Source organism: Benincasa hispida, chromosome 3 (assembly GCF_009727055.1).
Source record: "Benincasa hispida cultivar B227 chromosome 3, ASM972705v1, whole genome shotgun sequence".
NCBI classification, from domain to species: Eukaryota; Viridiplantae; Streptophyta; class Magnoliopsida; order Cucurbitales; family Cucurbitaceae; genus Benincasa; species Benincasa hispida.
In genome coordinates this window covers 66,581,825-66,595,808 of record NC_052351.1, presented here as the reverse complement: position 1 = coordinate 66,595,808, position 13,984 = coordinate 66,581,825, and the positions used below count along the sequence as shown (strand labels likewise).

The window sequence follows — 13,984 nt, the reverse complement described above, 5'->3', positions numbered from 1 at the left end:
TGATGGACTATGGAGCTACACATAACTTCATATCAGAGGGTCTAGCGAATCGTCTGTAATTGAACAACACAGCCACGACCAATTACGGAATAGTTTTGGGATTTGGAATTGCTCTGCGAGGAAATGGAGTATGCAAAAATGTGGAAATGAGGCTGGGAGATTGGAGAGTGTGTGACAATTTCATACCATTGAAGTTGGAAAGTGTTGACGTGATTTTGGGGATGCAATGGCTACAATCTTTGGGAAAAACAAAGGTCGATTGGCAGAACCTAACAATGTCATTTGTTCATGAGGGTCGGAAGATTACTCTGCAAGAGAATCCAAGTCTGACAAAGGCAGAGGTTAGTCTGAAATGTACGATGAAGATATGAGATGAAGCCCTGCGAGTACTTTAGAAACATTTGAGGCTGACTCAAGAGAAAATGAAGAAGACTGTCAAAAAGGTAGTTGGACAAACAGAACTTTACCTTGAGGACAAGGTAAAAGTGGAGGGAGGAGGTAATGATAAGTCTCCAATTATGTTGCAATATCAAAAAAAGAAAGAATAAAAGATAAAAGGGGAAGTCGGTGGTTGAATCAGTTAAGGATTATTGTCAAGGCTATTAGGAGAAGTTGAGGTTTAAAAAGAAGGAAGAAACTGAAAGGGAGGGCAGTGAAGTCTGAATATCAGAAGCGAGGAAGAAGAGCTATCGAGAGTGGAGTTCGAAAGTCTCTGTCATGAGGAAGCCATTGTAGTGATTGTCTACTTCTACTAAGCAATCGTGTAGTAGAGCTCAGTAATCGTGTAGCATTTAGTAGGCGATTGTATAACGTTGGATAAGCGATCGTGTAATGTTTTGTAAGCGATCGTGTAGTTCCTTGTAAGCGATTGCAGGGTGTTGGTGGGCGATCGTTTAGTGTTACTCAGCGATCGTGTAGCGGCATAAAGCGATCGTATAGTATTTTGTAAACGATCGTTTGGGGTTGTTAAGCGATCGTCTAGTCTCTGTTTGTCTCTTATCATTTAATAAAGAGTTTGTTCATCGTTTAGTTTCTATTCCTAAAGATTGAACCACTCATTACGCTAATAAAGAATTTCAAGAATCAGTTTCCTAACATACTTCTTGTATAGCTTGGCGTTTTCATATGTGGTGGAACGTCATTCAGCTGAAGTTTTCTCGTCTCTCTCACACTTGCCAGATTCACATTTAGCTTCTTCATAGCCTATTGCGCTTTGTGTTCCAGTTCTAACAGTAGGTGACAAGCCTTCCCATACACTAACGCATAAGAGGACATGCCGATGGGTCTTTTGTAGGTAGTGTGATAAGCCCACAACGCCTCATCAATCCGTTGCACCCAATCCTTCCTCGAGGTGCTGACCACATTTTCAAGGATGGATTTTATCTCCCTGTTAGAAACTTCTGCTTGACCGTTTGTCTGTAGGTGATAGGCTGTTGCATCCCTATGGCTGACATTGAATTTCATTAGTAGGTTAGAAATGATGCGATTGATAAAATGCACACCTTTATCACTAATTATCGCTCAAGGCATTCCAAACCGTGTAAAGATGTTCTTCTTTAGAAACTTTTCCACCGTGATCACGTCATTTTTAGGGCAACAGATGGCTTCTACCCATTTAGAGACATAATCAACTGTGACCAGAATGTACTGATGACCTTCAGAGATTGGGAAGGGGCTCATAAAGTCTATGCCCCAGACGTCAAATAATTCAACTTCCAAGATAGAAGTTAATGGCATTTCATTCTTTCTCGATATGTTACCCGTTCTCTGGCAGTGATCACAATTTACAACATGGCATGGGCATCTTTGAATAAAGTGGGCCAGAAGTAGCCACACTGAAGGACTTTAGTAGCAATCCTCTGCTGCCCAAAATGTTTGCCATATAGAGACTCATGATATTGCTTTAGAATGCGTTGAGTTTCGGTCTCAGGGACGCATCGACACAAAATGTGATTTGGGCCCAGTTTATACAAGAATGGGTCATCCCAGTAGTAAAACTTAGCTTTATGGCACAATTTTTTCTTTTGTTGCAGTGAGTAATCTTCTGGTGCCTGAGCATAAACTAGAAAATTTACAATATCCACATACCATGGCTCTTTATCACTCACAACCATCATATTTTCATCGGAAAAGAAGTCTTCTACGTCTCTTTCTTTTCTTTGGGTCTCAAGGTTCTCTAACCTCGATAGGTGGTCAGCCACCTGGTTTTTGGTTCCCTTCCTATCCTTAATCTCCAAATCAAATTCCTACAGCAGCAAAACCCATCGAATCAGTCTGGGTTTAACATCCTTTTTAGCCATGAGGTGTTTGATCGCAGAATGATTGGTGTATACCACAACACTCGATCCCACCAAATATTGTCGAAATTTATCAATCGCAAACACCACCACGAGCATTTTCTTTTCAGTAGTGGTGTGTAGTTATTGTACAAGTCGTTTAGAGTCTTGCTGGCATAGTAAATAGGATGAAGGATTTTATTTTTCCATTGGCCCAGAACAACTCCTTCCACATAATTACTTATATCACACATTAACTCGAAGGGTTGCGACCAATCTGGCACCACCAGAATAGGCGTTGATATAAGCGCATCCTTCAAAGTGTTGAATGCTTGTGTGCAAGCATCATTGAAATCATAGATTGTACAGGCTTCAAGGAGTGTGTTGAGAGGCCTGGCGATATGGGAGAATCCTCAGATGAATCTCTTGTAAAATTCTGCATGGCTCAAAAAGCTTTTCAATGTTTTGACATTGACAGGTGGCAGCAATTTAGCTATCGCATCAATCTTTGCTTGATCCACTTCAAGCCCTACTTTGGATATTTTATGCCTTAATATGATGCCCTCAGTGACCATGAAATGACACTTCTCCCAATTGAGGACAAGGTTTGTCTCTTCGCATTTTCTCAACACTTTTTCCAAGTTGGTTAGGCAAACATTGTACGAATCACCAAACACAGAGAAATCATCCATGATTACCTCCATGAATTCCTCCAAAATTTAGAAAATATCGCCATCATATATCGCTGAAAAGTACCGGGCGCATTGCATAACCCAAAGGGCATGCACTGAAAGGCGAAAGTGCCAAAGGGGCATATGAAGGTTGTTTTCACCTACTCTTCAAGTGCTATGGCTATTTGGTTGTAACCTGAATAACAATCTAGAAAGCAGAAAAATTCATTTCCCGTAAGCTAGTTCAACATCTGGTCAATAAATTGTAATGGGAAGTGATCTTTCTTTGTCGCTTGGTTTAATTTGCGATAATTCATACATATGCGTAAACCGGTTGCAGTTCTTGTAGGGATCAATTCATTCTTACTATTCGCCACTGCTGTCATCCCTCCCTTCTTAGGTACACACTGAACATGGCTAACCCAGCTACTATTAGAGATCCGATAAACGACTCTAGCATCGAGCCATTTGATAATTTCTTTCTTTACCACTTCGCGCATTGCTGGGTTTAGCCTACATTGCCTTTCAATTGAGCCCACTTTTCCTTCTTCTAACCATATCTTATGCATATAATAAGAAGGGCTGGTTCCTTTGATATCAGCTAGAGTCCAGCCAATTGGTTTGGTGTATTTCTTCAACACGTTTAGTAAGGCTTCCTCATCTTCTGCATTCAATGCAGCATAAATAATGGCTGGCAGAGTGTCTTTATCACCAAAGTAAGCATACTTGAGGTTCGAGTCAGGAGTCGACGTCGTTAATCTGAGTCCGAATAGAAGCAAAAGAAATTTGTAATACTGAACTACTCCTATCACTACTAAAACGTAGCAACAGTGGTAAGTCTGAGTCAATCCATAGAGAAGCGCAATTGGTTTCATTGAGTTAATTTTCTAACTAAAGTGATAAATGGGGTTTTGGTATGGAAGAGATAATATGTGCGAAATTGAAATAAAATGGGTAAATGCAATCTAGGAAAGGAGTCTATCTAATTTCTAGAGTAAGAGAGAGTTCCTATGAAATTTCTTTCATTAGGTACCAATTAATTACACTGAATCTATCAATTCTTCAACCTATTAGAAAATCTAATAGCTTAATTAGCCAAATTTGATATTAAACCAAATTAGCCCTAATTCAATTTACAACTCTTCCTTCTTAGAGACATACAAGTTAAAATTGAATTGCATTATGAAAGGGTCCAATTGTTGAGATATACTACAAGTCGAAAAGCCATATCTTGTAGCATGATTTATTTAGAAAGATTATACTAGGGCATACATGAGTTTGACCAGAAAAAGTCTACACCTTGACATGCGATCCTAATACTTACAACTAAATCAATCAATGATGCATAGGTTAGAATGATTTTGCAAACAAGAATTTCAACAAATTAATTTTTCAGAAGAATTTATTAAAACTCCATTAAGATTAAAACAAATCCAACCAAATAATTCACAAGATTGCAGTTAAACTAATTAAGAAACCTTCAAGAAATTAAACACAGGGCTCTTGCTCAAAGAAACTAGATAAAGATTACCTCTTAATTCATAGAAAAATCTGAGATACACATCCGTTCCATTGATCAGAGCCCAAAATAAAAAGCGAAACTAACCTAAAGATACCAAAAATTGAAGGGAATGGACGAAGGAACAAGTTTTACTTTGGCCTTCATCAATTTGGCCTACCAAATTCAACATATTTTGACCTAAAGACGAAGGGGAGTATTTATAGGAAAGATCGCAACGTCGCAACGCTGAAAATAGCGTTGCAATGCTGACGTTGCGAACTTCAGAGCGTTGCAACGCTAATAGCATTGCAACGTTGCACATTCTTCCTAAGAACGTCAGGGTAGAGTGTTGTAATGATGTGACAGTGCAGTGGCAGTTTCATAATTTTCACTGTTTTGAAGCCTGGCTACTCAAATCACCTCCAAATTGCTTCAAATCAGTCTCGTTTTACCCCGATTTCTTGGTTCTACCTCCTCAGTTCATGATACCTATAAAATAAGACAATAAGCAGATAAAAAATCCATTAATGAACCTAAATTAAGTTAAGAATAATAGCTTTTTATGAGAGTTAACAGTGGGCTGGCAGAGCCTTGAGCTCTAATGCGAACGACTCTTCCAGGGAGGGTTTAGTTTTTGCTGTGGTTCTTTTAGATAAGTTTAAGGATTAAATCAATGGTATGATTTCATCAGTGCACAGGCTTCTTCCATGATCAAATTCTCTTGATCTTCTTTCTCCAATTCCTTCTGCATTATTTCCAATGTCCAGCTCCTATTTCGTCAACACATTGACAGGTTTCTAAGTCATCTGGGTATTTCAATGCATTGAACACATTGAATTTAACTTTTTGATCGTCTGCACGGATGGTTAACTCTTCTTTTTGTACTTCTATCAGCGCACGCCCCATAGCTAAGAATGGGTACCCCAAAAAAATGAGAATATCTACATCCACTCTATAATCTAGGATAATGAAGTCAGCAGGGAAAATAAACTTGTCTACTTCTACGAGTACATCCTCAAATTTTCCCTCGGGGTGCGTTATCGATCTATTAGCAAGTTGCAAGGTTACGGTGGTAGGCCTAGCCTCACCAATTCCCAGCTTTTTGAAAATGGAGATCAACATTAAGTTGATGCTCACGCTAAGGTCACATAACGCGTGGCTGAATTCTTTTCCTCCAATGGAGCATAGTAAAGTGAAACTGCCTGGGTCAGCTTTTCAGGGATACTGTTCCTGAATAATGCGCTACATTCATGTGTCAGTGCCACAATTTCATACTCATCTAGCCTTATTTGTTGGCAAGAATGTCTTTTAGGAACTTCACGTAGCTGGGCATCTGCTCTAGTGCTTTAACGAGAGGTATATTGATGTGAATTTGCCTTAAGACATCTAAAAATCTCTTAACCTGCTTTTTTTCGTTCGACGCATTGGATGCTGACGTTGCAAGCTATGGGCTGGTTGTTTTGGGAAGGCATTTTCTTATATATTTGTTTAGTATTAGGACGTAAATTTGTCGTTCTTGATGAAGAAGTGGACAAGTTATTGGTCGAGTTAACATTTCCTTTTAGAGTGGGCGCAAGATCTGTATCTGTGACCAATTCTTTTACTTGTGTTATCGATGACTCGTCTGACTTTGCTTCTTGGGGAATGGTTGGCACGTGACTTGTTGTTTTTCCACTGCGCAGTGTCACTGCTTGACACTTCTCTTTCCCATTACCTCACGGAGCTTCGAAGTTGCTTGGTAAGGATCCTGGCTGCCTTGTTTTCAAACCATTAGCGAACTGTCCCACTTGGAGTTCTACAATACGTATTGAGGTAGCTTGCGATTGAATCAATGCATCATTCTTCTGAATGTACTCCTTGAGGAATGCTTCTAGAGATGACAATGCATTGGAACTTGACGCTTGGTCGTGGTTATACTGGTTTCGGCTTTGATGTGGCTGATGACCTTGAGGTTGTTGATGGAATCCGAGAGGGTTTCCCTTATGCACCTATGAAATTTGATGCAAATTTCTTGGCCCAGATTTTTATGGGTTTCCACCTCATCCGAAGTTAGGGTGGTTCCTCTAACTCTAATTATATGTGCTACTGAACGGATTGTTATGAATTGAGAATATTGGTAGTGGGTGATCAGACAATGACAAAGCGGCCTGTCCTACGGGCAAGTTTCAACTGAATGAGGCTCTCCACATTGGCTGCAGCTAACTACCGCAACTTGCATCATTGTGTTCAGTTGTGCAACATTTCTATTCAACGCGCTCTGGTTGATCACCATGGTTTGAAGAAGAGATGTAACCACGCCATCTGAGCGGCTAATGAGCTCACCATATCTTTTGGTCTTATTGCCTCTTCTGTCTTCCTTTTTTTTGACATTCCAGCTCCCATAACTGTCATCCACCCAATCATTTGTGTTTCTTGAAATTCAGTCCAATATTACCTTAGCCTCTGTGTATGTCTTGTCCATGAAGCCACAATTATAGAGGCATCCGCAATTTCTTGGGTGGCTCTGTTTAGCCCATTGTAAAATGTTTCCATAAGTACGCAATCAGGGATGCCAATATGCAGACAATTCTTTACGAAGTGTTAAATCTAACCCATACGGTGCTCAGGGTTTCAGTATCTCCTTGCTCAAAATTTAGAACATCCTGCCATCTCTTTCCATTAATAGCAGAGGGAAATAACTTTTACATAAACCGTTCAACCAGTTGGTCCCATGATACTATCTCATTAGGTTCAAGCGAATAGGTCAATTTCTTAGCCTCGTCTCGAAGAGTGTAAGGGAATAGAGACAAACGAATCCCTTCCAGCGTCACGCCTAGAATCAAGAATGTGTTACATTTCTCCACAAAGCTTGTAAGATAGGCATGCGGGTCTTCACCCTGCATTCCTCCAAACTGGCCGACATTCTGGATCATTTGTAACATTATCGGCTTGATCTCAAATCTTGCATTGTCGTCAACTGTAGGCCTTGCGATACCTGGTGAGAAGTCATAGAGGTTCGATGCGGCATAGTTCCGCATTGGAATGTTGCGATCAGCAGTAAGGAAAATAGGATCTTGCTGCTAGTGACCGAACACACTATTTGCTCCCGCTTGGTTGTTTTGATTGTTGTTGTTGTTGTTATTGGCCATATTCCTTTTGCATCTTTTATGATTCTGCCTTACTCTACGACGAAAAGTCCTCTCTATTTTAAGGTCAATGTTGAGCTCGGGTTCTGTTCCCGTACTCATGTACTGTCTACAGCTTGTCGCTTAAGTCTGCTGTACTCCCAAAAAGGAGATAGTGCCTACAATAAATCACAAAAATCTAGTTAGTTGTCAAATCCCCGACAACGACACTAAAAACTTGTTGCTTTTAAAATACGCGATGAGTTCTGCATTAAACTATGATTGATATGCGTTATTAATAATACACGTCACAGTGTAATGAGCATGTGTCAATCACAAGTTTTCTCGGTCACAAACCAAGTGAAACCTGATTGCAAGTGTCTTAGGATGACCTAAGGTCGAACATAGGGATCTGCAATAGTTGTGTTAAATAAATGTGATCTATGTGGCGAAGCTAGTTTTTTATGTATGTGCTTTAAACATGCGATGAACTAAATTTTAGGTTATCGAATAAGAGAATGAAGGATGTAGTAGACTGGACATGGAGAAAATATGGAGAGGTTAGGGTTTGGGAGAAGATCGTTATTGCATCACTAAGCTCTGTGGAATGAATTTATCCTAGCTCATAGCTTATAGTTGTTGCGCACCTCTCGGTGGCTCGCCACACTTGACATATCTCTATGATGTGTGAATCAATATACTTGAGAGTGCAAGGTTATTTCTATCTCTAGAAATACTTCTTGCTTCGCTTAACGAGTTCCACAACGATCTCTTTCTCGAGAAGTTAGTTATAGCTACTTGTCTTTATGAGTAATCAAAGAAAAGCTTTTAAATAACTGCACATTAAGCGAATAGGATAACTTCCTGAAACTCTTCTTAGCTCACGATAATGACCTTCCTCTGTACCCCGTTAAATTTAGTGACTCATGGCTAAAATAAAAGTGAAAGCACAGATAGGAAAAGTGATGAAAAGAGACATGCTGATACTAAGAAAGCAATATAGTTGAAGAATACAAAATGAATATTGTCTCAAACAAACAGGTACTACAACAACTATAATAGTAAAAAAGTGAGGTGAGTAGTTAGTTGATAGTAATTTCTTGTGCTCAACAGATGGTTGCCATGGCTTCTGATGTAATTATGGTTGAACGAAGAGAGAAAGTGTTCTCAGACTATTGCTCTGATGAAACTTTGATGTTGGATTGGGTGGAAAGCAAAGGTGGATTGTTCTCTTAAAACTCTCGGAGTTTTTCTCGATCGTTGAAAGTTGTCCTCCTTCATGGAATCAAAGCTCTATTTTAGAACCGTGCACTATTCTTTGATGGGATTCCCACTCTAATCGGCCGTCGTCATCTGACGCGGTAGGTAAGAATGTTAGCGCTGCATTCATGGTCAACGTTCTGGAGATTTGGCAGAAGATCCGTTGGGACAGTTTCAGAGATCCGGAGGCATGTGATCGTTTGCTTGCTCCTTGAAGGATTAACGCATGCCAATCTCTTGTGATAATCTGCAAAATAAACACTTTTGTTGTAATCTTCTCATAAAATGCGATAAGCGGTTACATTTTAAATATTTTGGTGCAAACTTGATGTTTAGCATGAATTCTAAGCATGATTGACGCATAATCTTCTTCCTTACCTTCATTATTCTAAACGAAAAGATTACAATAACTTGTATTTCTACACGTTATCACACATGTTTAACTTGTAAAAACCAATACCCTTCATAGATACACGTGCATTGTCTTCAACATAAAGCCACTTTGCTCCCAATGGAATTTGACATACACTCCATGTTTTCTAGCTACGTGGTATATGGCACCGGTCTACAATTCACAAAGGATGAGAGTCAGTTAAGAAAATGGAGCTGAAAACACAACTTTCATAAATAAAAGGATGAATCTTAAATATTTTGAAAGTTGTATCTTCTTGGGTTCAATACACTCGTGAGCATAAACAAAATAAAAAAAAGGAAGAAGTAACAAAAGACGTAGACATCATGGACAAAGTCCTTTAAATTATAAATTCCTTTCAACAACTTCATTCTATTAGGGGTTTATGGACAGGAATTTTGATGGAGAATATCATTTTTTTCAAAGGAAGTACGTTGACTAGTGCTAAGGAAAAAAATCCATGTATAGGGAGAAACGTCATTGACAAATGAGATATAATAGTTATGGCCATTTATTGCAATGTCAAAAGTAGGGCCCCAAACATCACTAGGAACAATAGCTAAAGGTACATGAGATGTAGTAGTAGAAGCCAAATTGAAAGACAGTTTTGGACATTTTGCCATTAAGACAATGAGTAAAAACGTAAGAAATTAAAGTTTCAAATGTAGGAATATTAATGAACTGAAGAACATGCTTTAAAATAGAATTTGAAGGATGATCTAACCTATTGTGCCACAAAACAATAGAATCTTGAATACCAACTTGAGCTTGAAGATCTACTTGTGCTATGTGGGATGGATAAGTAGAAAGAGAATAGTGGTCGTTTATGTTAGGCCCTTGGAATAACGTTTTTCCTATAACATTGTCCTGGATGGTGAAGTAAGAAGCATTAAAGATAAAGGAGTAATTGTTATCTAAGCAGACAAAAAGAAGATTTTTGGAGTTAGTAGATAAATGAAAAAGTATAGAAAGATTGAAAGAGGAATCAGGAGTGAGAATTTTACTGCAACCTTGATGAGTAATCGGTAGTGATTGACCATTTCTAGCGGTAATAAACTCCTCTCCATTATATGCTGAAGACAAATTGAGATTGGCAAGATCATTTGTAAGATGAGAATTTGCATATCCTATATCAGATAACCAAACTTGAGGATTTGTAGAAGAAGATATATCATTTGAATTTGCAGAGGCAGCCATGACAACTGATTGTGCAGGAGGCTGTCGTCCTTGGTATGAATAATTCATTCGCTGGTAGTAGTCTAGAGCACTATGATCGAGTTTTTGGTAGACCTGACATGTTATTTGTTGTTGAGTCAATTTTGATCAAAAGACTGACCTTGAGTAAATGAACAAGTCTGAGCAGGAAAGGAATTACGATTGATGATAACTTCCCCTTAGTGAGTTATATAGCCTTAAAAGGCTTAAGTTATCGAATAAAACAGCATGTTTTTAATGTCATATTTGATAGCTTCATGAGTGATTTTATGCAAAAACTAGTCATGCATGTATCATAGCCTTGATTGGTGAAATACTGTAAAATATGTACAAAACGAGTCAAATTTTGAGTATTTCTTGTGATTTTATGTCATTTATAGAAATCTGTCAAAGTTGCAATTGAATTGTGATTGCATGGGTTTAGATGACAAAACATAGAGTTGCAAAGAAGAGTTAGAATTGTGCTCAGACTGCGATTAGATTACAGTTACAACCTACAAAGATAGAAAGTTCTAGATTTTTTTGACAAATTTGCAAATTCCTCTCAAATACATTCCAAATCAGATTAAAACTACATTTAATCCTTCTAAATTGAATAGAAAAGAGCTACAAGGTGTTCTAAAGAAACCCTAGTCCACTCGAAAGTCTGCTAAAGGCGTCGTTTGACTCCCCAAAATATTAGATTGGGAAGGAAGGGAGCCTTAGCTATTTTACTATTTTGCTGTTTTTCTAGTTTTCTGTAAAATGCTTTAAGTGTTGGGGTTAATGTCTTAAATCTCGTGGGTCCTGTAGTTTGTAATTGTAATGTATAAATAATTTATTTATTTATTAAAATATGAGATGTTTTATTCGACATTTAGTAACATTAACCCACAAACCAATAAACTAACATCCAAGGTTATCTTCTGTAGTTTAATTATGTATGTAGAGGCATACAAGTGGATCATGTTTAAGTGATAACCTAAATGGTCTGTAGTAGATGGTGTGTACCTTATCTTGGTGACACTACAAATATGACTCGTTTTGTAGATGTTATAATTGTTATAAAGTGCTAGAAATGATCTAACCCTAATCATTCATGTGGAGACATGGGTATTCTATACAAAGGAGTTTGTATAAGACCAGACCACAAAATGACTAGTCTCATTATATAACACCATTCATAATAGAGACTTACATTTCACCTAGATGACCATAGGTGACTTGATCTAAATCCTGAGTGAGTTGTGAACTCCCGCCTACGAAGGTAGTTCTTTGATTTGTATAGGTGAGAGTGGCCAAATTGTGAACTTAATAAGCTTACCATTTTGGGGTTTTGTCTGATTGGGGAGCTGGTATTCTATACAAAAGAGTTTGTATAAGACCAGACCACGAAATAACTAGTCTCATTATATAACACCATTCATAATAGAGACTTACATTTCACCTGGATGACTAAATGTGACTTAATCTAAATCCTAAGTGAGTTATGAACTCTTGCCTATGAAGGTGGTCCTTTGATTTGTATAGGTGAGAGTGGCCAAATTGTCGACTCAATAAACCTACTATTTTGGGGATTCGTCTGATTGGGGAGCTAAAAACTGCTGGAGTTAGAAAACATGCAGCAGAAGAAAAACGGATCATTAAGCATTCTAATTAATTAATTTTGGCTTTGAATCAAGCATGCTCATAAACTATGTAGAGGGTTTCATGCATACCTTTGACGAACTACTTAAATCTCGAATTCCAGCTGCAAATCTTCTCCAAATCAGCTTGTGAACCACCACAAGATCTTCCCTACTATCATCTTAGTGCCTTGGATTGAGTTGTGGGACTCAAAATAAGCTTGAATTAAGGGAACAATGGAGAGGAAGTCTCTAGTTTTTCACTTGGAAGAACCATTCTTCCAACTTCAAATCTCAGCTTAAATTCTGATTTTTGCATGCTTTAATTCCACTAAGAAATGAAGTATATATTGCATGACATTCATGCAAAGAGAAACCATGCATGTTTACACCTCCTGCTATGAATTTGATTGAGAATTTGAAGTGGAAGAGTGATTGAGCTAATTGAAAATGGAAGTGGAAAATTCCAACTTTTCCATTTCCAATTTTCTTCTTTTTTCCTTTTAATTTGAAAATTTTCAAATTAAAATTTAATTTCAGTTTTTAATTCAATAATTAAAACTGAAATTATATTTAATTTTACAAAATTAATTCAAAATTAATTTTTCTAATAAAATTAATAATTAATAATTAATTAAACAATTTAATTAATTCAATTAATTTAACACTAATTCCACCATCATGAATCCCTATTCATGAAGTTAATATATAAATCATGTTTAAATATTAATTGATTCTCCAATTTCGTTTAATTTCAAAATTAAACGGGTAATTATATCATATATAATAAATAATTCCCTTAGTTCTAATTTGAACGTTTCAAATCAACTTATCACGCTACTCTAAGACTAATCCATTTGTGAGCTAGAAGGGGGACCTCGTGAACCTACAGATCATGGGCTCCAACGATCCAGATTAATTGGCTAAACTCTGTACACCGAATTAATCTCTATTCATTAACTACTGGGTCACTCCACTAAAGCCCAGAGTTGCACTCTCCTCACTGTAGATATATTGTGTCCACTCGATATAACCATGATTAGTAAGTTAACCCTTCACAGGTTGTTTGTAATAAAAGTTGGGTCAAAATATTGTTTTACCCCTGAGATTACCTCTTGTTCCTTAACTCCCACTGATCCTCTAATAAATAATTGTTTTGCGATCTGATCATCAAACTGAGTCCCTCTTGGGCCAATGAGAGGTGGGACCCTTTGTTCAAGACCTAAAGTCAACACTTAAGGGAACAACCTCTTTACCATCCCTGAAAGCAGGTAGGAGTGAGTTTCATCTTGCACCCTATGTCCCCAACTATTACCCGATCTTACCCCAGAAATGGAGATTTATTGAGCCGATGTTGTTGAGCCAACCCCCACCTATGCAAATCTAAGGATAATCCCGAATAAACAGGAGTTCATAGTTAGCACAGGATTAAGGTCAAGTTATCTAGATCAGTGCTTTGAAATAGTCAGTCTTAAACAATAAACAACGTTATAAAGTAAGAGTGACTTATTTCGTGGTCCGATCTTGCACAAACTCATTGCGCATGACGCCCCCACTCCTCATGTCATGACATGTACGAATTAGGATCACTTTGTTTGTAGCACTTTACAACTCTTTGTAACAACTATAGAATGGGCCACATCCAATAGTGTTACCAGAATAACCTTATTCATATACTATAGACCATTTTGACTATCTACTTGAATCTGATCCACTTTTATGTCGCCACATAAAGTTCAAGTACTCATGTAATAGTCATGGATCTTTAAGTTTATTGGATTTATTTCTAAGACGAAATAAGAAATTCATATATTCAATAACAACTTTATTAAAATTTTAGAATAAGTTTTTATTATTTACAAACCACGAGTTTGTATCATATAAGAACAAATTATGCATAAAGCTAAATTACAGCATACTTTCAAATAAATTGTTGAATAT

The 13,984-nt window shown here is 37.6% G+C and overlaps 1 protein-coding gene across 1 annotated transcript; it reads right to left on the bottom strand.

Moving 5' to 3' along the window:
- Positions 1 to 6,163: 6,163 nt before the first annotated feature.
- On the bottom strand, positions 6,164 to 7,465 carry LOC120073674. Its single transcript, XM_039026477.1, has 4 exons — positions 7,140 to 7,465; positions 6,883 to 6,951; positions 6,655 to 6,832; positions 6,164 to 6,436 (listed from the first exon to the last, which is right to left on the bottom strand). Exons 1-4 carry the CDS (start codon positions 7,463 to 7,465, stop codon positions 6,164 to 6,166), a joined length of 846 nt encoding a protein of 281 aa, XP_038882405.1.
- Positions 7,466 to 13,984: the final 6,519 nt, after the last annotated feature.